The 21,365-nt window shown below is 41.2% G+C and overlaps 2 protein-coding genes across 4 annotated transcripts; both read right to left on the reverse strand.

Annotated features, from left to right (window-relative positions):
- Positions 1-8,093: 8,093 nt before the first annotated feature.
- Positions 8,094-11,735, reverse strand: LOC113127278 (transmembrane protein 182-like). 3 transcript variants are annotated; one of them, XM_026301718.1, is made up of 5 exons: positions 11,318-11,735; positions 10,937-11,033; positions 10,694-10,822; positions 10,501-10,610; positions 8,094-8,540 (listed from the first exon to the last, which is right to left on the reverse strand). In XM_026301718.1, exons 1-5 carry the CDS (start codon positions 11,462-11,464, stop codon positions 8,313-8,315), a joined length of 711 nt encoding a protein of 236 aa, XP_026157503.1. In that variant the 5' UTR covers positions 11,465-11,735; the 3' UTR covers positions 8,094-8,312. The 3 variants fall into 3 exon arrangements, with proteins under 3 accessions (XP_026157503.1, XP_026157502.1, XP_026157505.1); XM_026301717.1 differs by having other exon boundaries at positions 8,094-8,587; positions 10,473-10,610; XM_026301720.1 differs by lacking the exon at positions 10,501-10,610 and having other exon boundaries at positions 8,094-8,587.
- A 145-nt stretch (positions 11,736-11,880) lies between these two features.
- On the reverse strand, positions 11,881-17,106 carry LOC113127277 (actin-related protein 3-like). The gene is made up of 12 exons (XM_026301716.1): positions 16,913-17,106; positions 16,490-16,545; positions 15,887-16,011; positions 15,675-15,785; positions 15,432-15,527; positions 14,888-14,995; positions 14,663-14,806; positions 14,152-14,325; positions 13,742-13,834; positions 13,519-13,644; positions 13,175-13,258; positions 11,881-12,907 (listed from the first exon to the last, which is right to left on the reverse strand). The coding sequence occupies exons 1-12, from the start codon at positions 16,954-16,956 to the stop codon at positions 12,812-12,814; spliced, it is 1,257 nt and encodes a 418-aa protein (XP_026157501.1). The 5' UTR covers positions 16,957-17,106; the 3' UTR covers positions 11,881-12,811.
- Between the last annotated feature and the right edge of the window lie 4,259 nt (positions 17,107-21,365).

The following is a 21,365-nucleotide window of genomic DNA, read 5'->3' on the forward strand; positions in this document are numbered from 1 at the left end:
GATTAATGAGAAAAAAATAATTGAAACAATTGTAGTAGCAGGCTGCAGCATAACTAAACTGAAAAAAGTGAATGCGGCCTGAATACGTTCTGAATGCACTGTATGTATTTGTATCCTCTGTGTGTTTACTCAGCGCATCATGTTAGTCTCTCACCTCTGGCTAATTCTCACACCCTGCTGATGAATTCCATACAGCAGCACTCTCAGCTATAAATCACATAAGCCAGAGAAAATACAAGAGGAATCATAGTTTTCATGCTTGTTCAGCAAGTTTTGTCTGAAGGAATATTGAAAGGATGAGTAAAACAGCAAATATATATGTATAATCCATGGAAATGTTTTTATTATGTGGACTTAAAACTCACAGCCCGGAGAAGAGTTCAATCCTACAACTTTAATGGCTATAGTCAGTATTTTTATATATAAAATTTGTAGTGACCCAACACTGCAGTTATTCTTAGCTCTACAGAGCTTTAGAGGATCTTCTATTTAATTTTTTGGTTTTCTAGCCTCCAAATGCATCACTGTGCTCTCACCATCCTATTAGCGTAGCTTCTGGCCAGGCAGCTGCTTAGCAAAACAGCACCTAACTCTAAATGATAGACAGACAAAGGTAGCTATTAGCTATTAGCTAACAGACATAGACATTTAGATGCTAAAGAGCAACACGTAGACAGTGAATACATGTAGACACATGCTCCTGTTTTTGCACAGCAGTGATGCATTTGATGCCTAAAATGACAGGACTGGATGAACTAAATGAAATCATGCTGTTTTTAGCCACTTCTTCTCAATGTCACCCACGACTGACCCCTCACCCTTTCCCCCCCTTTTGGAAACTTTGGTACGTGAACACAGTCTGCATCGAAAGTGTTGCCACTACCACTGACATTATCCCCTCTCCCTGGCTCACTGCAGCGGCTGCTGCTGAGCTGTTTGTTTAGGAATCTGGGCCCGAAAATTGTATTCCATCGACCATGCTCGCTATCAACACACAATTATCTGGGTTAATCATGTGGAACTGTGGCAAATTCACCTGGGGCTCAGGAACTAATGACATTCGCGTCTGGCCCTGCTTTAGTGAAATGGCCCCGGCACCTGCAGCAGGAACACGGAGATTGCCAAAGAAAATTTGGTCTCATTTCGTCCTCCTCAACGCCTCCTCCCCATCCAACCCCTCCCCTTCACCCACTCCCTTCCTTTATAACTGCCTCCACCCTTCCCCCTTTCCAATCTCTCTGTCTCTCTTCCCATTTCCATCCCACTTCGCCCTTAAATTTGTTAATCTTTAAGGTTTCCTCCTCTGCTCCTGCTTCTTTTTGTTTCTCTCACACCTTCTTCTCCTGGAGACCAGGGACACCCACAGTCCCTGAGCATCCAATCACAGTGGCATTGGGAACATCAATATTCACACTTTTTGTATAAGCACTAAATTTCTAGCTTCCCTACCTGTGTAACACCTGAAGGAAGTGATGTAAAAGATAATATCTCTTGACGAATTTGTGACTTTGGTTCCGGACAAACTGTGACTTTGTGTTCTCGCTGTATAATTAAGAAAGTGATTGAGTGCAGTCAGCAGGGTGTTGATGCTCTTTCTCCATCACACTCTCTCGCCCTTGTTCTCTTTGAGTGTGTGATACAAAGACAATCACATACACCACAGAGTCATTTCCACCAACTTAGAGGAAGTAGAGGGACTCAATGTTCATAATTATACATCAATACAAACATATGTTTCCCAATCACAGATGCAATCCATGTGTGAAATGGGTGTCACACTATTGGAGGTCTCATTATTTGTGAAGTGCGTGCACGCATGTGTGTCTCAACACTTTGTCTACCACCCACATCGGTCACAGGGACTCTGTAATATACCTTCTCTGCTAATAATGTGGAGCAGGACTTTTGCATGCTGAGCATAGAGCAGCTCGTAGTCTATTTCCAACAATCCCTGAATGATAAGAGGTGCTAAACAAATCCCTCCTTCCTCTGGGAATGTGTTGGTCAATGTGGATGAATTTATCATTCCACTGAAAAGCAGTTCATTGGAGTTTTTTTCCACACCTTGGCTGCTCTACGGTTGTCCTAGGCAAGAAATAAAACATACAAGTGAACGCCTGCAAGCTACATAATTTAGAGAGGAAAAAGTTTAATCTTGCATTTTCAGGTCATTAAGCAGCACTAGTTTAGGTTTAAGATTAACATTTTAGAAGTTTGGAAAGCTGAGGCGAGCTAGTGCATCAAAGTTGAGTAAGTGACCTAATTTGCAACCACTGAGATGAAACTTGCCCAACATCTTAGCGAAAAAGGCAACTTCAACAGATGAGAAAGGCTTCATCCAGTTAGAGCTTTTTAATCATCAGGTTCTTACTCAAATCTTTTTCTTTTTCTGAAGGAGAATAATTGCTATTGCCAAACTTTACTAGGCTCACTGCTTTGATTAAACACTTAAATTAGTGATATAAACCTGCACTAACTACACCTTATACCACCCATCATGTTAGAGAGACCAGAGTTTTGTTACACAGTTAGTTCATATTTAAGTTGCAACGTATTGCATTTGGAGCCTTTGACTATCACTGTCTGCACTTGTGTCTGAAGAACACAGACGTTTTTGCGCACAGACATAAGTGTGTACACAGAAATAGATTCAAGGTCTTGATTGTGGGGCTAATTGAAAAATGTTCACCAAAATAATCAAATTTAAAGCTTAGGGATGCATTTGAGCCCACATAAGAAGCAAGATCAGGGCGCACACACACACACACACACACACACACACACACACAAACACACACACACACACACAGGAAGCTTGTCTTGTTGCTCTGGAGTCCGTGACATGCTTTAACAGTCTCACAGGATCCATAAAACGCCCCCGAAGGCTTCATATAATCTTTCCTTTTTTCCTGCTTAATAGGAGATAATACAAGTACGCACCCTGATGAATCAATATGCAACAGCAGCTTTAGTTTGATAATTAATACCAGTGTCGGAAATAGATTTATGATTTGGCAGGGCAGGTCTGATATGACTCTGGTCTCCCCTCTCTCTTTTTCTCTCTCTCTCTCTCACAACAGTCAAAGTCCCCGTTCCACTCTCTATCCATTGAACTAATCTCATTCATTTTTTTTTCCAATAGCGCTAATTCTTTGACTAAAGCCTGTTATCTCATTAAAGGCCCCGCGATGGGATTCGATGGCATCCTGACATCTGTATTCATTCCCCTCGAAATTAGTCCTGACACAAATTTAATGAAAAAACACTCAGAACAGTGGAGATTAGATGTCATGCCAAGTCTCACAGAAGGGAGGGGAGAAATCATCTGTTTAGGTTTTGGTTACATTTTTGGGGTGGATTAGCACCGTTCCTTTAGCACCAATAATTCCACTGCTGAGGTCTGTCGGTGCACCTTTTACTCACTTGTTTTCATTCAATCTATGAGGTGAACGTTGAGCAGAGCACGGACTACTCTTAAAGGTGCACGCTGTACTGAGGCGGTATTTCAACATCAAATGCTCTTAAGGTAAGAAATGGTGAGACAAGACAAAGAGGAGAACCCTGGTTCTCAGAAGATAAACTGAGGCTGCATAGGAAGTGGATTCCCTCCCCAGTCGGCACCACCTAACTTCCCACCCCGCCTCTCACGTCCTCTTCATCTCATGCTACTCCCTTATTCCAACACCAACCTCAACCCCCTCCCTTCCTGCACCATCACCCCCGTCAAAAGCCTGTGTCGGTTTCAGCGCTGATAATTCCATCTGTTTGAAAAAAAAAAAGAGATGAAAGCATTCGTGGATGAAAGAAACTTGGATTTAATCTTTCGCCGCTCTCTTTCAGTACATTGTTGATCATTTTCTTCAGGACAAAGGATGGAGAAGGAGGGAAAGGCAAATATAGAGAGGAGGAAGAACTAGACGGGGTGTGCCCATCTAAAGCCACGAGACCCAGGTGTGCCGAGGTTGTGGACTAGCCCAAAAGAACGAGTTTACCCTTCTGAATGTACACATGCAACCTGATGAAAGTGCGTCCAGGAGAGGAAGACACCACAGATAAAGAAAAGTCATCGTTTCCCTCCTGTGCCTCATTTGGCCCTCACCAGGATAAGGCCTTCAGCTCAGGTAGCTGTAGTCACAAGGTAAGAGGCCTGCCATAAAGCAGAGATAGAGAGGACTGAGGAGCCGAGGGGACGCAGGAACAGAGGAGGGGGAGGAGTGAACAGGCTGTAAGAAGACTATTCACTCATCACGTGAAACAATAGAAAGAATTAACTGTTCAAATTCAGTCTCTTTGATAAAAGATCCACTCACAACCTGAAAATTAGGTTTGCAAGGGACTGGATAATGGCAGACAAAAACATCAGATCACAAGGCTGTAATCTTTTTCAAATGAATGTGGGAAACATTCATATATTAAATACCATATTTCTATTATTATTCTACTGTTTAAAGTTTGCCTGGTGCTCCTAATAACATCTAACTCTTCTTCTGCGATAGTTTAATGGCACCCAGCTGGAAAATTAGTGCCACCAACTGTTTCGTGGCCCAGCTCCAAACATACACGTAATGGAAGTGAATCAAAAAGTGCTTTCATTCTTATGTTCCTTTGCAGATTTTTTTTTTTTAATTTGCACACAATGTGTACTACATTCACATGGAAACCTGCTGTTGATGGGTCACCGAATGAAAAGCATTCACACACTCAACTCTTTCGCAACAACATTATGAAAATTCATACGTTTTTCTAGCCTGGTCGCTGGCATTGCCTTTTCTCCAGTGGACCCTCTACAACAGCAGCCAAGGTTGCTGAAAGACTTTTTGATGCAATTATAAAGTGTATTCAGAGAGTCAGGGAGCACAGGACCAGGCTACAGTCTTCAATATCTACCACGGACTGGCTGGAAAGGTTAAGAAAGGAAAAGACAGGTGGGGAAGGGAGGAAAGAAAAAGGTAAGAGGAGGATCTGGGACTGTGCACCTGTGACTTCATTAAATTATTTTAATGAAGAAAAAGAATTGGACAAATTACAGAAAACATAAGATGAAGAACAAAATGAGGGAGAAGCTCTTATTTTCTACACTTACTCTATAAAAACAATTCATAGCATAGATTTGTTTTCTTCATAATTGCTCATTTAGAAAATGACCTGCAGTCATTTGAAAACTTGGAAATGCAGACCACAGGTTATGCAACTTCCAGTCTTTGTCCTAAATTCAATTTCCAAGATTACTTTTGTAATTAGAGCTTTAACAGCCACGCAATGACACATCTCAGCCCAGCTGCTCAGCCTCCTCACTTTCTGTTGAACCGCTGTAAAAGCACATCATCGGCCCGAGGACACCAGTGTCCTTACAGGAGGGGGGAGGTGCACGGTGGAGGTGGAGGTGTGGGGGTGTTGGATTTTATAGCCAGCAGCTCTCCAGCCCCACTTTTCAAGCCAGGGTAAAGAAAACCCATATAGCAGCCGAGCACGGCTCCGACCGGTTCAGGCTCATATGTATGGAAAACACAAGGTCTGGAGAGGGAAGTCACAGGGGGTCAGAGAGGCAGCCCGAGGTCCTGGTACAGGTTAGAAGGTCTTGGTTTGGGAGAAGAGGCTAATTTCTTCTACTTGGCTGAGCAAAGGCTTGAATAATTGCACCCCCTGGGTTGGCCTCGGGGCAACACGGGGGTAGAGCAGACCAACGAGCCGAGTGAACAGGGGGAGGTTTAGTGAAGGCGGTAGGATCACAAAAGGTTGTGTCCAGCCTTTAATGATTGCTCATTGTATTTGTTTCATGTTATGAAAGTACAAAACCCACATCATTTGTGCTTTACACTGCATAGTGCACTTTATGCACTGACCTTATATGCAATCATCAACCTAAGTTTGCCTCTATGCTCACAGCTGTATCGACAGCACCAGTGGCATCACATAGCAAATACCAGCAGTTACAGCACAGAAGATGCAAACTAGACACGATCTTCACATGAAGCTTTTCCAGAAGTGCAAAAAACATTAGGTTTACTTTCTGACTGTGGATGCTGGCTGCATGTCACAGGGAAAAATCACCATCAGCTGACTTTTAAAGCATAGAAGAGATAAGACCTCTCTTTTCAGATGAGCCCCCTGTGCTGAAAGCAGCTCTCTCTACTGCACACAGTGATGATGTGGTGTAAGCGACTACTGCTGGTGGTGTGTACATAAGCACGTGTGTCCAGAGCTGACAGCTACAACAGCACCACATCCGTTCTCGGACACAGAAACCATGTGACCTGACTGGCCGTCCTCATATTCATTAGGAAATAAAGTTCAGCCTTTAAAGCCACGTCTGCGTTGACTGTTGGCGGTGTGACGGGCGAAGTGAATGTGACATGCTCAGGTGTAATTATACTCACCTAGTTCACAGCGGAGATTAAGCAGAGAAAGGCACAGGAGCGTCAGACATGAACGAATAATGAAAACACGCTCATGAGCAGTGTCAGCTCTACCTGTCTTCCCGCCCCTTGCCTGCCTTTTCTCTACCTTTCGACACTGTATCTTCTCGAGGTCTCACTTCTGTTTGCCTTTTCCAATTATCAAGGTGTGACTCTGTACTGCCACAATCACCCCCTTCTTAAAATATAATGTTAACTATACTGAACAAAAAACATTATCTTTTGTTTGCAGAGAAAGTGTATTAATTATCACTTACAAATTTCCCTTCTGGTTCAGGCGTAATCTGATGTAAACAATGCGACTTTGCATTTTGCTATGACATTGTTGGCGTCACTGCGGGATTTGTACCCGGAAAAAGGTGCACGCGCTAGTCGGAAGTCTTGCCGGGCAAAGGTGCTCACAGGCCCGATGAAAGTGGCTGGAAGTTGTGGTCCCCTGGTGGTGAGGAAGAACCAGAGAACCAAGGGTCACTGGGGTACAGCCCATGACGGGCCAAAGTGCTCACAGGCTGGGTAAGGACCGCTAGAAGTCCAGGTCTCCTGGTGGTGTGAAGGAACCAGAGAACCAGGGGCACTGAGCTACACACATGCCAGGCAAATGTGCTCAGAGGCCTGGTAAGGGCCACTGGAAATCCCAGTCCCCTGGAGGTCTTGAAGAACCAGAGAACCGAGGGGCACCATGGTACAGCCCATGCCTGGAAAAGGTGCTCACATGCCGTGTAGTGTTATTAACATAATGTTGAATATGTAAAATATTTTTAGGTCATTGACATTTAGCCCCAAATAAATAAATACCATACCATAAAGCCATAATAATCTTATTGTCATCAACATTAAATTAATATCAAGTTTCATAATTATACTTACAGAAAGGGGGAGGGGGGGTAATAATTGACATCCATTAAAGTATATCATGTAATATAATATAATATAATATAATATATCCTGATGATAGAAACAACACACCACCACATTATACTAAGACAACACTGTCCTCTAGTGGCCGTTGTGTGTTTTACACTCACTCCAACATGTCCCTGAAGTGTTCAGCCCTGTCAGAAAATGGATTATGACAGTCTAATTTATTATTATCTGCATCCCACTGACCCAGTATTTCAGAGCCTCAACCTGATGTCCTAATGACAGGCAGGCTTGGTCACACTCAATCTCCTCAATCCTTCAATGTGCAGGAGCAGGCAGGCACGCTTCTTCTTTCTACCTTTGTCAAAATTAATTTATCAGTTGTAATAAAAGCAGAGTGTTGGAGTATTAATCACAATAGGATCTGTTAAATGGATTAGAAAAATGATTTAAAAATGACTAACTTTAAATTAAGGATTCCAATTATCCTCACTGATGGAAGTAATCGGAAAGATCCACGTTTGTGATTCTGGTCTTCATCTTCGGTTATGATTGAGTGACCCCAAGTCAGTCATGCTGTCTTTTGTCTCGGTCTTTTGTGGGAGGCGTCTTTTACTCCACTCACTGTTTCATTACACAGAACACTGGATGTAAAAGTTTTCTTAAACTGGGCCTAAAAGAACCAAAACAACAATATAACCTGATCCTACAAACAGGTGCTGCATTTTTATCCAAAGCCTGATCTGCCTTAGTCCTATGTGCCATAGTGCCACTGTCCCAACTCTAAATAAAAACCAGAGCATGATACACATAGGCTGAAAATAGTCCAACGCAGATGCAGTATTTATTCCTGTGTGAGTAAAGTTTGGCACCTCAGAGTCCGGTTTTAGGAGATAAAGTCCATAATACAGATTATACAGATTATATGGAAACACAACACCATCACAAAAATAATTTCCAGTACCGTGATATTAAAGGGTGGTCAGAACCGATGAACTGATAAACTTGAATAAACAATGCATATTTTAAACAATGTCACAAATAGTCATCAGGTGTTGAAAGTTCAGGAATTTTGTGGATTTTATCCAACTGCGTCCCACAAATACCTTGACCAAGCAGGATGAAGAGCAGACCAGCCAGCAGGGAGAAGAAGACAGCGACAGGAGCCAGGAGGAACGAGGGGCCATGCTGGATGCTGAGATGGAAGGAGGGGCAGCTGGAGACCCTCTGATGGAGGGCAAACTGCTCCAGAGTGTCCAGGACCTGGATCCACATCAGATACATCACCACCACTGCCAGCAGACACAGGCCTGACAGGCCCACAGAAACAGAAAACTGTGACTTAGATTTAAAGTGAGTTAGAGAGGACTGAGGAGCTGAAAGTAGGTTGACAAAAACGCCAGTGCATGACATAAATAAATAATAACAGCTGCTCCTGTTGGAAGCTGTAGTGTTTTCCTAACCACCTGTGCCAACAGCTACAAAAAGGTAGAAAAGGTAGTTTTGTTTTTGACGCTTTTGTTTGATTCAGTGTGTAAAACTGGCATTTCCTAACTCACTATCAAATCCTCTGTTACAGCTTGTCTCACCTTTTGAAACTATGAAACTTCTGTACAAATTATCTGGCTGATTTTTGTTAAACACTACTATTTAATATTTATTTAACTTCACGCTATTTAGTCTGTTTATTGCTCAGTGTTTCCTTGTTCTGTCATTGTGCCATTTATTAGTCTTTTGTCGTCGCTCTGCGGGACAGCTGGGGACCTGCAGAGCACGTCTTTAATTCCACAGCAAGCATTGTTCGCTGTTTACGCTGTCAAAGAAAAGAAACACTTGTGTACTAGTTTTAGTATGAATGATGTCCTCATGGTGACAATAGAAATGCTGCTCGAGGTGCTTTGTTTTAAATGAGGCCCTTTGTGCACAGATTACAGTTCCCTGTCTGGGTTTACTTTTTAAAATATCCATCACATCAAACACATCACAGTTAAAATGTCTCTGTGAGCCACGATACAACAGATGCCTGGACATGTTGAGACTGAACATATTGAATTTAGGGGATAGGTTATTACTATTTTGAGATCAGCTTCATGACTTCCCAAAAATATTATTGTGATCATGGTTGTCCTTGCTGAAATTTTTCCTCTGGAGGTCTGGGAAATCTTCCCACCATTACCCAGAAGGAAAAAAATAATGACCAACCATGTTCTGCAACATACGAACTAAAAAAGAGCCACCTCCCAAAGAAACATCTGAGTCTGATACTGAAGAACTAGAAACACAAACAACAGATTGAGACTGATGGCAAACAGACACACAAAGCTGTTGGCAATGTCACAATGTGCAACCAAGCATAATCAACGTCAGTGACATTTTCACAATAAAAGCTGAGGTATTTTATATTACTTGTAGCCAAAACATAAAAATCATATTCAGTATTTAGTCACTTTATTTATGTCCTAAACCTACTGTTTTTAAAACACACAAACCACTGACTTAATATTCAAACTAACATAACTTCCCAATGTAGTAAAGAACTAAAAACTATGAACAGCCAAATATGTGGAGGTGAAACGCACATAAACTAACACGTCTGAATCGTCCAGCCCTAAAAAAAGCTATCGAGTGTTTTAGTATATTTTCCACAAAGAGCTGCAACAAACTCAACACACAAGAAATGATCTTGTCAGGGGGTTTGGAAGAGGAAATATAAACACAAAACTAGATGTGGACTTTGGCAGAGGTCTGCAGAGGGACTGAACCAACTGATTCTCATGTCCAAACTTTAGTTCATGTGAATAAACAAACTTAAGGGTTAGGAGATAATGATAAGGACCTGAAGCTTTTAAGGCTTTTGGTTAAAAACCAGCTGTTGAGCCCCCCCAGGCAAGGCAGCTCCTTATTTTCATCTTCCTTATTGAGAAGATCTTAGCCAGAACAAATGTTGGCAATGTTTCATCTCATAATTTCTTCCTTTGCTAACCTATTGATTTTTGAATCTCAGACTCATCAGAAACAGCTGAATCTAATCTGTTTGAGACAAACTGACCACCGGCTGAACCCAAAGTGAAGCACAGCCTCCACTTCCTGCATCCCTGCCTTTTGTTTTACATTCTTGTCATCGTATCAGGTGGAGTCACAAGTTTTGTGTACAGGAAACATCTGTTTTCTGTGAGAAGAGTATTTTTTGGTTACCGCCACAGATCTGAAGGGCCCCACCCACTTTATAGAGCTTGTGGTTGGTCAGTGGGCCAGCACAGATGGAAATAAATCCACCAATGACGACAGCCGCAACACCTGCGACTAGGAAGATGCTCCAGAAGGTGCGAAAGACTGTAAGACCAGGAAAAGATGCTTGGATGAAAGATCAGTGCTGTAAGACAAAAGGAATGTGTAAACTGCATTAGCATACCAACCTATAGCGGACTGGTGCTCATAGGGTTCTGTGGGTAAACTATGTGGCTCCACCCATGGTTGCAGCGGTTTATTAAGAGGAAAGGGGAAGAGGAAAGCAGCCTGGCAGACCTTTGACAATGGTTGTTTTGCTGAAGAGTAAGATGCAGTTATGATGTTTCAAAATCTTTGAGTTGAATCTGCTGTTTTTGCTAAATTTTGAAACGTATGTCTGAAACAATCACACAATCACTGTAGGTTCTTACAGATCCACAGGTCCCACATAGAGTTTTCATGAGACGTTGCCGTGAAAGAGCACCGCCAAAACAGACCCTCATGGAAGATCCTCACATCCTTCACAGCCTGATCAGTCAGAAAAAGCATCAAAAGGTGAAAGGTTCTTTAAAATACTGGGACTCAGGTGAGGCCATCGCTTTTCTGTAAATACAGAGTCTGATTTATGTTGCACGGTGCAGCCACCACCTAATCATAGACAATAATGAAATTAGAGTTTAGAAATGAAATTCAATATTTCAGTGTATAGTAAACAATGATTTTAAATGTTTTAAAATGTCTTTCTTAATGAAAAGACTCTACTATAGAAACTTTTTGCCCAGCGTGCTCTTCTCCTCCGTCAGGCCACTTACCGCACCCCTGCCTCCTGAGCGGCTGCAGGACTCAGCGGCCAACAGCCAGTACTCCGTCCCACAGGAGAGCAGCGTGAACAAAAATCCTACAGCTCCAAAGAACAAAGCCAAGAAGAGCAGCACCCTCAGCCTCTCAGCAGGAGACATCTTTCAGTCTAACTTTCCTGCTCTACCGTTTGCTTTTCATAATAAAGGTCTGTGGTTGCTTCATTCATTTATTTTGCTTTAAACAGCATCTCATTAACACACTGCTGAGCTGTGGATCCACGAGGCCATTACTCTTCTGCTGCAAGTCATGCCTAATGCAAACGTCGACAATATTTCCTTTTCCATACTGACCAATCAGGTGCGTGGAGCGGCCGGCCAAAAATAAACACTTGCATCATCTGTTGGTCACAGTGAAACGATATAGTTCTGTTGGGAGGGGGGTGAATCACAAAAATAGCTGTGGTATGTGAAGAACAAATACCACATTTAACACAGAGGCAAGGCTACTTCCTCAAACCTAAAGACCATCCAGATTCTCAGAAGCAGAAGCAGAAAAACAGAAATCACAACTGTAGAAATATCTCCTTGGCATTTATTGGTATGCCAGCATTGAAACTCGGATCTGGTACAGTACAAGGCTATCCAGTATAACTGAGATCAGGCAACAGTGATGGTCCAACAACAGTCAGTCAAACTGCATGTTCATATATCAATGCAACTTTTTGTTTTTTAACCCAAGATCGGTTGTTCACAGGATGATTAATGCAAATAAAAAGCTCAAAGGAAGGTAAGAAGAAAAAAAAAAAAAAGAAGGGATCATCTCAGTGAAACCTGGAAAAAATTATTTGAACAGATTTACAATTTTTTTTTTAAAACTAATTTCAAATAAATATTTGTTCCAGGTACTGAACAACACAGGAAAAAAAAAAAAGACACCCACATTAAAAGAAGAAAACTATGCCTGTTGATTGTTATTTTCCTTTTTTTTATAACGTCGTCTTGTTTGCCCACTCCCATTTGATGACTGAATGATCACAAATGTAATTTATTCAATGTTGGTGGGAAATGATCTAGCTAAGTACGTCCTGCTCCAAAACAACCCTCGTTTCCTTTTTTCAGATTATACAGCAAAATGCAAGAACCCAACCCATGTGAAGTGCATTTATACAGGACTCGTGTTGATTGGTTACATGTTACAACCCTGTGTGGATATAATAATTACATATACGAGGCACGCAGAAATGAAAGATTTCATCACCTATTATTAACCTACTTGCAGTAAACATTTTATTTGAGGATCCTTTGGGCTGAGTCACCTCTTTCCTCTAATTTGTGAGGATGCCACACGTCTGGCGGTTTGTTGGGTCCACTGTCGCACTATCCGAATGAAGACGTCCGTTGGAGCATCTGTGCAAAGGCTCATTACACTTCCAAAGCATGTGAGGTCTTGCGGTGTCTTTCCTCCGTTTTCCTCGACCTCCACTGGCTGTGCTTCCCCCCCGACGCCTAGGACATGACTCCAAAGACGGGGTTGTGGCGGCAGATGCTCGGCCCGATCTCCTCGTAGTCTTTCTTTGTGTGGCACACCTGGTAAAACTCAGGCTGCCAAAACAAAACCAACTGTTATTTTCTTTTTACTTTTCATAAATAAAACAATATGCAAGTGTATACAATCTTAGGTGAAGCAAAATATTAACAAGCGTAGCACGATGTGGGGAAGAATCAGTTTTGTTTAAGCAAAAACTCTCACCCACAACCATTCAGAAGTTTCTATCTTCAATTATTAGTTGATGTCACAACATATCTATAAAAACCTGCAGGAGGGATGATGTGTTGTTAGAGAAGCTGAAAACACTGTTTGATACTCACAGTAGAAGCCAGCATCGATCCTCCAAACCAGACAGCATATCTCTGCATGTGATGAGTGATGACTTGCACATCAATGGGCTTGGGCTGCAGAGACAATTCGTGTGCAGCATTTAGAATAAAACACAAAAAACTACTTCCTGTCAACTTCTTATGAAGAAATAGGGGAAAACTTCTGCAGCATTCAAGGGCCATTTCCACACAGACTGAAAGTCCAGGTTTCAAAATCTTGCAATAGCCACAATAACTGAAACAAACTTCCACCCACATAAAATACTCTGCTTTATTATTACAGCCTTTAATAACAACAGAGATACTTTCAATGCATTTCCTTCCTGTTTCCTCACCTTCAACTTGCCGCCGCTCAGCTCTTCGCTGATTTTCAGTCGTGCGTCCACAGTCCGCTTGAGGTCCCTCTGCAGGCGTCTGCCAAAATCCCTGAACATGGTGGAGCCTCCAGAGAGCACGATGTTCTGTGACACAAAGAACAGGTACACGGTAACATAAACAGACACACGGTTACGTGTGTTGCATTAGCATTAGGAGATGCACAGGGACTTGTTTCTGCACCTTGTACAGTGGACGTCTGACATCTATAGGACAGTTCTGGATGACTTCGTCCACCACCTCTGAGATGGGCTGGGTGAAATCTGGGTTTGCAAACTGAAGAAAAACAAAAAACAAAACAAAAACAAAAACCCAAAATATCAAAATAACATTCTCAATCTGATGAATTACTGGTTGTCATATCAGTGGACTGAAAATACTGGATCACAAAATAGCAGCATGATATGACAAAAACACTACATTTCTGCAGGTTTATTCTGCAGAGCTACCACTCAACATCTTTGTTTCTGCAGAGAAACTGATAATAGTGACTTTTCACATCACAGATGTGGGAACGTGCCATTTAAGCAACATCAACCATCAGCAGCAGCATGAACACAACCTCTCTGTTAAAAAAAAAGAGCCTATTATACCTCAGGATGGAAGAAGATCTCAGGCCCAAGGAAGCGCTCGTAGCCGACATCAATGGTGAACTCCTTCTTGGAAATAGCATTGACTCCTGTGTACTGTTTGATCCACTTGCTGCCGTCTGTGTCATATTTGCTAAATTCCTTAACAAGGTCAGGGCAGACATAGCTGAATCGCTCCTAAAACACAAACAGTTCAGTACAAGTCTTGTTATAATGTATTACCAGCAGTGGAAGCAGAAAACCTGCTCATGTTCATTTGAGTTCCTTATAGTCTGCTTCACGCTCCTGTGGCTGCACTGATCTCTAGTGGCCACACTGATAAATGCACGGCAGAGACAGCACAACACTACTGCAGACGATAAGAAATGTTTGAAGGTGACAGATTTGGAAGGAGAGTAGTCATTTCACTGTAAAGCTGGCATCGTGATACTGCCTAGGTCCACAAACTTCAGCATTTTATTTTTTTCAAAAGAAAAAAAGCCAAAAGAAGTCAAATGCAGAAAGCAACACTGACCTTGACAGCTTTAGCCGTCTCCAGAGACTGTTCGGGAGGTATTCCCACCTCTCGCTCCCTCAGCAGCTGTTGGATGAAGTACGTGATGTCTCGACCAGCGATGGGGATGTGCTTAATGCAGCTACCGATGACGTAGCCTTCAGCCTGGAATACAAACATGCCTCACTTTAGGTTCTGAGAATGAGGAACATGTAAAAAAAAAGAACAGAAAAAAGTGGCACTTACCACTGGGATGACATGTGTGACTCCATCGCCACTGTCGATCACGGTGCCCGTCAGTGTCCGTTCTCCTACCTGTCTGGATGTCCAGGAGGCAGCCAGTGCCAGGACAGCCTGATGCAGAGAACACACATTAACTAACTAACTATGCCCTGAACAGTGAGATGAGACAAACACTTAGCGTGGCAGCAATTATACAGTATTCATGCTCTGAGGTTTAGAAGTACTACATGACAAAACCGCACAGTATTTCACTCAAAAGAGAAAAATCAAACACAATGCAAAACTTAAAAAAAAAAAAAAAGCAGAAGTGAAAAAAAACAGCATTTCCCTCTAAACATCCTATGAAACATACTCTGAGGAAAAGAGTCAAATCTCTGTACGGCCCACAAGTCTGGTTTCACATGTCTTGCATCAAGTCATGAGTGCTCAGCAATAGTTCAGTGCTGTTTCATATTTTCAGTGAATTCTCTATTTTCAGCAGCTAAATAAAACTTGGCTGCTAGATAGAAGAAGACTAGTGATTTTCTGCTGGGCCCTGTAAAATTACCTGAACAGCAATGTAGAGACCTGGGACGTTGAAAGACTCAAACATGATCTCTGCTGTGTACTCTCTGTTTTCTGGTGTGTTGAGGGGAGGCTCTGTCTGGATTGGAGAGAAACACAGAAAACTGATCTGAGTACAGCATCACTACAAGCCTCTATGCAACATTTCAACTTAAAAGAGATTAAGAAACTTGACTGAAGGACAAGACTTATAACTCCTAATACAAGTACATAGATATGGTCTTACCAAAAGGAAGTAATGGTCTTCAGGTTCTGCCCGCAGATACTTGAAGATAATCTGCTCCATAAATCTCTCCATCAGGTCCCAGTCCTCCACTATCCCATGACGGATGGGCCACTGGGAAAAAAAAAAAAAAACAGCAAAAAGAGTGCAAATATCAATCTGTCCTTGAAGCCTAAGTCCCATATGACTCAGTTCAGCTCTAAACACGTGTCTACCTTTGTTGCATATGAAGGTTTGTCAATGGCTTCATCACCGATGAAAAAGTCCAGGTCATCAACACCCTTCATCATCCTGCGCTGGGCCTGGTCTCCAACCTTGGCTGACTCTTTGATTGCGATGCCTGATGATGATCAAAAGATTTGATGTGGTAAGAGAAAGACGGTTAGAAGAAATACTCAACTAAATTATTATGCTGAACAGATGATGTTCAGAAAACGTACAATTCCCATATCAACAAGAAGAACTTCTACTAACAGAGAGTTAAAAATTACTATATTTGACTTCAGTTCATCATGAAAGGGCTAAAACCAGATATGCTTTTGTTCACCTCCTGATCTTGTTCCTACTCAGGTCACAGGTAGGCTCAGTAATTTAGGAACATTTCTGTTTAGCAAATGATAATCCAACCTAATCAATGTTTATTGATTAAAAAACAGCTCACAAATATACAATTTGAGAAATTATTTTCAGGGATCAACAGAATAAATTGTTGCTTTACATATTTTTAGATTTAAAATTGCCTGGATAAATCGAGTTTCCCAATATTTTTTTATATTATATTTAGTGTTTTTGTGGCATTTGTGTTTTTCATTACTTACATGAAGGCATGATGAACTGTGGTTCTGTGTTTCCTGCATAACCAAGCTTTGTGTACCTAAAAACAAAGCCAGGTTTAGTTCAAGTCGCCGCTTGGTGTCACATTAAAGTCTTTGCTGAGCCAAAATAATCTGGACATCTGGTTTCAGCTGTTTGCACCGTACAGGAAGTAGCATTAGCTTCAGCGGCTAGCAGCAGCTAACTGCAATGATAAACCGGCATTGAGGCCCGAAAGCAAACGGAATAAACGAGTCTGGCAAAAAACCCTACATTTACAAACGACATGTGAATAAATACACACGCAGGTGCAGCTCAGGTGCGTTAGCAGCCGTCAGGAAAAAGACCTGGACAGCAGGGCGTTAGCTGGAAGTTTGACAGCTGCTAATGTGGCTAACGCTAACTAGCATCTGATTTTTCCTACTTACCCTGTGCCACAGTCAACAACACAAGCCGGTAGCCGCCCAGCCATGCTTGCTCTCCTTTGTTTAACCTTCAGGTAAGTATATCAGACCTCCGAAATGAAAGACACCTTAGCGGTAACAGCCTGAACCCGCAGCAGACTGAATGAACAGCACCCACAGCCGATTTGGGAACGCTTCCGGGTTTGGTCAAATTTCCTCATCCTGCCCCCAAGTGGGTGGAGACTGTTATTGCATTTGTCTTAATTATGATGTGTAGATTCAACATTAAACCCATATTAAAAATGTATATTTAGATAATGATAATGATAATTATATTTTACTGTCCTATAAATCCATGTGGTTTGGCCACAATACAGAAAGCTAACAAATAGTATTATTAATATACTGTAGGATGATTTCATTTATATGCAATCTTTTTTTTTGTTTTTAAGTTTAAACCGTAAAAAAACTATGCTATTACCTATTTGTAAGTTTTTTTTGTCTTTTTACAGTAGCTTTCCATTTTACACAAAAATATAACTGACCTCATCCCCTTCTGTTGACTGCACCAAGTGATATCAGTGATTTAGGTGCCATCAGAGGCCAGACAAAATGGTCCTCAAACTCCACCACTACATGGAGAGCCACTGATAAAGACGATATATGAGCACGATGGATCTGTAGGGCTTGATTCTGGCTCCAGCACACCTTACCACATTAAAGTCAGTCCCTGGGCCTGAGAACATTGGTGCTTTGTCCTCAGGCAGACTCATCAGTCACACAAGAGTCTCCTAGAGAAGCCCTTGGCTCTGCTGCTCTGATGGAAACAGTCCTTGCTTCCTTGATGGAAACTCTCTATCAAAACTGTGGGTGAAACAATTTGTTCGAACATTGTCAGTGCTGGAGCCAAGATTTGCCAGGAGCCTGCTATCAGATACTTTCCTTTTGCATTACTGAGACAAATGATACAAAACACAAGTAGTGCCATATGTCCTCTCAGTATTCCTCTGTATATGCATAAACAGGTGGTCAGCTTTTTTTATTTTATTTCACAAAAAACACCTTATCTGCCTTTTTATCTGTTGTTATATAATCTGCTGCCTGTTTCTGAAAGTGCTTCATTTCCCTGTGTGTCACTGGTGTGAATACTAGAGGGCACCAGTGCTCTCATTTTTAAGAAACAACAGGCAGAGCGGAGCCCTACTGTATTAATAGAAAACAAATTAGTTTCTGGCTGTGCAGCTCCTCCTCTGCTTCAGACCCCTCCATAAAACATCCTCCCTGGAATGGAATAATCAGTGTAACAAGGGTTTTTACCACCATTCTTCAAGCCAGATTGCTTTTATTTTGCAGTTTCTTGCAGTAGTGCAACATATTTAACACTGGTCCGATGCTTGTTAACTTTCCCACAGCTGCAGATTCATTTCCCTCCTGCACCACTGTAACTTTTGGTGTTTTTAATTGTGTTTACTTTCCTTTATTGAACCTACTTACTGGAATGAAGATTTGTTTTAGTGCACTGCAGTGGACTTATATTAAGTCTGGTGAAGTAGCTTGTATGAGCCTGACTGCTTATTCATCAGATTTGCAGTAGGATAATGAAGTGACACATGATTTTTCTCAGGCTTATTCATAGCAAATTTAATATGTTTAATGGAACCTTGGAATTTAATTTATTAATTTAATAAAATTTCATTTTAGTTTAACCCCTTAATCAATACCAGTATTAGGCCTATAGATGTTCGATTCATGATTAATAACCAATGGAAATAGATGAGCTGCGTTATGTTAATTCCTTATAAGTACACACAGTGTAGTGTATGTGTAGCCAGACGAAGGTTAATTGACTCTCTGGAGGTTTTGGATCTTGCTGTATGTATAACAATCCCCACCCACACCAGAACAGATAATTCCCCGCTTACTTCCGATACACTTAGCCTACACAGTAAACAAAGTAGATGAGTTGAGGTCCCTCATCAACTGAAGTATTTCCACTGCCTTATATGACTGTGTTTGTGCGCACGTCATTAGAGCAAGGCAGAGGTGGGCCTTATTATTTTTAATAATCTCCGGTTTTTGCTGCTTCTTAACCCCGGGAGAACTGCAGTCGGCACTTCCCCTCTGTGATCGTCAGTCCTGACTCCTTCCACCACCGCCACCTCCTCAGTGTTCAGGTTTAATGATACTCTTCACACTGCAGGATGCTTTTCCTACTAATAAACCTGAAGTTTATGAAACGATACCGAGGTTTAACTCCTCTTAACATCATTATTCCACAGCACTTAATCTGATATCACTGTGTTGATTATTTGGATTATTTTATTTTTTTTTTTTTCAAAATTAAATGTAAATTTCACTGTGGGCTGTGAGACTCATCCAGTGGGAGCTGCTCCTTTTGTGTCTCTGACAATGCGTTGCTGCATTGTTAGAGACACAAAATTGAAAATGGTTACTTGGAAACATTATTATGGTCTATACATTTTTTCAGTCAATTATCACCTGCCTGTGACTGTGACATTCACAGCAGCCACAACTGGTCTCAGAGTCTGTCCTAGCCAAAAATAAATCCATGTTACACTTCATCTTAATGGGGAAGCTTAAACAGTTCAGTATAAACAATACAAGCCTGGGGCCTCTGCACACGTTTCACGTTGCTTTGCACGTTTCACGTTGCTTTGCACAGTTATGTGACTATTAGAAAATACGAACATAGCAGCAGATGTAGCTATTTATTTGAAACCCACAGAGGAGCAGTGTGATGGTAGCACAGGGACCAGCAGCAGTGATGCATTTCATTTCTAAGAGAATCAAATAAAGTCACTCAGTCTAAACCTGCCAAAAGTTCACGTGTCACAGTTGAGTAACTCTATTGTTAAGCTGAAGGGTTGGGAACGCTGCGTGTGGAGGTTGTAAAGTCCAATTATGATTTTTAATACTGGGCCTCCTGAAAGAAATGTGGCTTTTACTTTGAAGGAAAAGGTGTGTGGACACTGCAATATTCCAATCAGTAGGGAGGCATCGTTGTTGGGACTACTTCATAGACTTCACAGGTCCCATAGTTCCCTATAATTTCCTATTAACTAGTTGTAAATTTATAGGAAAGGGTCTAATTTCATACTAATTAATGCATAGGGAAAAGGAAAACGTTCACTGGGACACTTCCAGTTAATTAATGCCAATTAATTGCCAGTATAACTTTGGGAGTAACTCTCGGTGCACACGTCTGGAGAACATGGTGCAAAAATATTTCTGTCTACAGGAAACATGCAAAATAAATCAAAAACTGCTGAATCATTAAATTAATTTTAATGAGGTTTAAATGGGAAAACTGGAAATCATCAGCTGATCAGTGCTAGATGACATTGGTCTTTCTGGGAAATTTGGAAAATTATTGTGAAATTACATAGTGGAGAAATAAATTCTGACCCCAGACTTAAGTTTTAGGACAAACATGCTGCTTAAACTTCGGACTTCAAATCATACAAGCTATTTAACATCTGCAGTGGTGAAGAAGAAGAGCTGCTGAGTTAAAACCAGCTGGCGACTATATTATTATTTTTTATAACATTTATTTATATCACATATCAGCACACTGAAGTGTTACTCTTCACAGAAGACCAGTCAGAAAACTGCCAAGAACATTTATCAGACGGTCCATCTCTGTCTGAAATCTTTTTTTTCTCTCCAGAACAGTCCAGTGTTGTTTCACAACCTGAATCAATATCCAGCAATATTCTAATAGTGTGAAAACGATCCTTAACTCAGGTCATAGATGGAACCTCGGTGCACTTTCTTGGCTTTTGCTCATCAGCACATTCACTACATATAAATATAATTATAAATATAATACAGTACAGACTGCAAAAATAAAAAAAGCTAATGGGCAAATAAATAAAAGAGAGAGAGAAAAATAAATAAGATTATTTCACAAAATGGAAATGTGACCGTAGGTCAAATGTCGTTTCTAACGTACAGTATTTGGGCTGGAGCAACACCAGCTTCGGGCACATCAACAGAAACATAAATTTAAAAGGGAAATGTGGCTGATATCACTGTGAAGCAAATCTCATGTGAGAATCTAAATTGTGCTTATTGGCCTGTTTAACTGCATCATGTGGAATATTGTTTTTAAAGTTTACTGCACCAGGGGTTTCCAAATTTAGCTCTGGTATCTCATTTCACAAAGGAGTTTATAACATATTGTTTCAGGGAAACCTTGAATAAGTTGTCGTATGACAGAATTAACTCATGAAAAAAAAAACAATAAAAAAAACTTTCAGAGCTATTTCAGCATCTTTCATATTCTCTGTAGTGAGATGTCAATCAAAACAGTATGACAGTGGAAAATATGCATAAAAATGAGCTGCGAGATTCAGCAGCAGAGCTCATGACGAATATAACTTCAGTTTCATAAAGGTCAGTTCTGCTGTAAATTAAAACTATAGTGAATATTTTGAGCCACAACTGCATCAACAAC

This window comes from Mastacembelus armatus, chromosome 2, assembly GCF_900324485.2.
Source record: "Mastacembelus armatus chromosome 2, fMasArm1.2, whole genome shotgun sequence".
Lineage (NCBI taxonomy): Eukaryota > Metazoa > Chordata > Actinopteri > Synbranchiformes > Mastacembelidae > Mastacembelus > Mastacembelus armatus.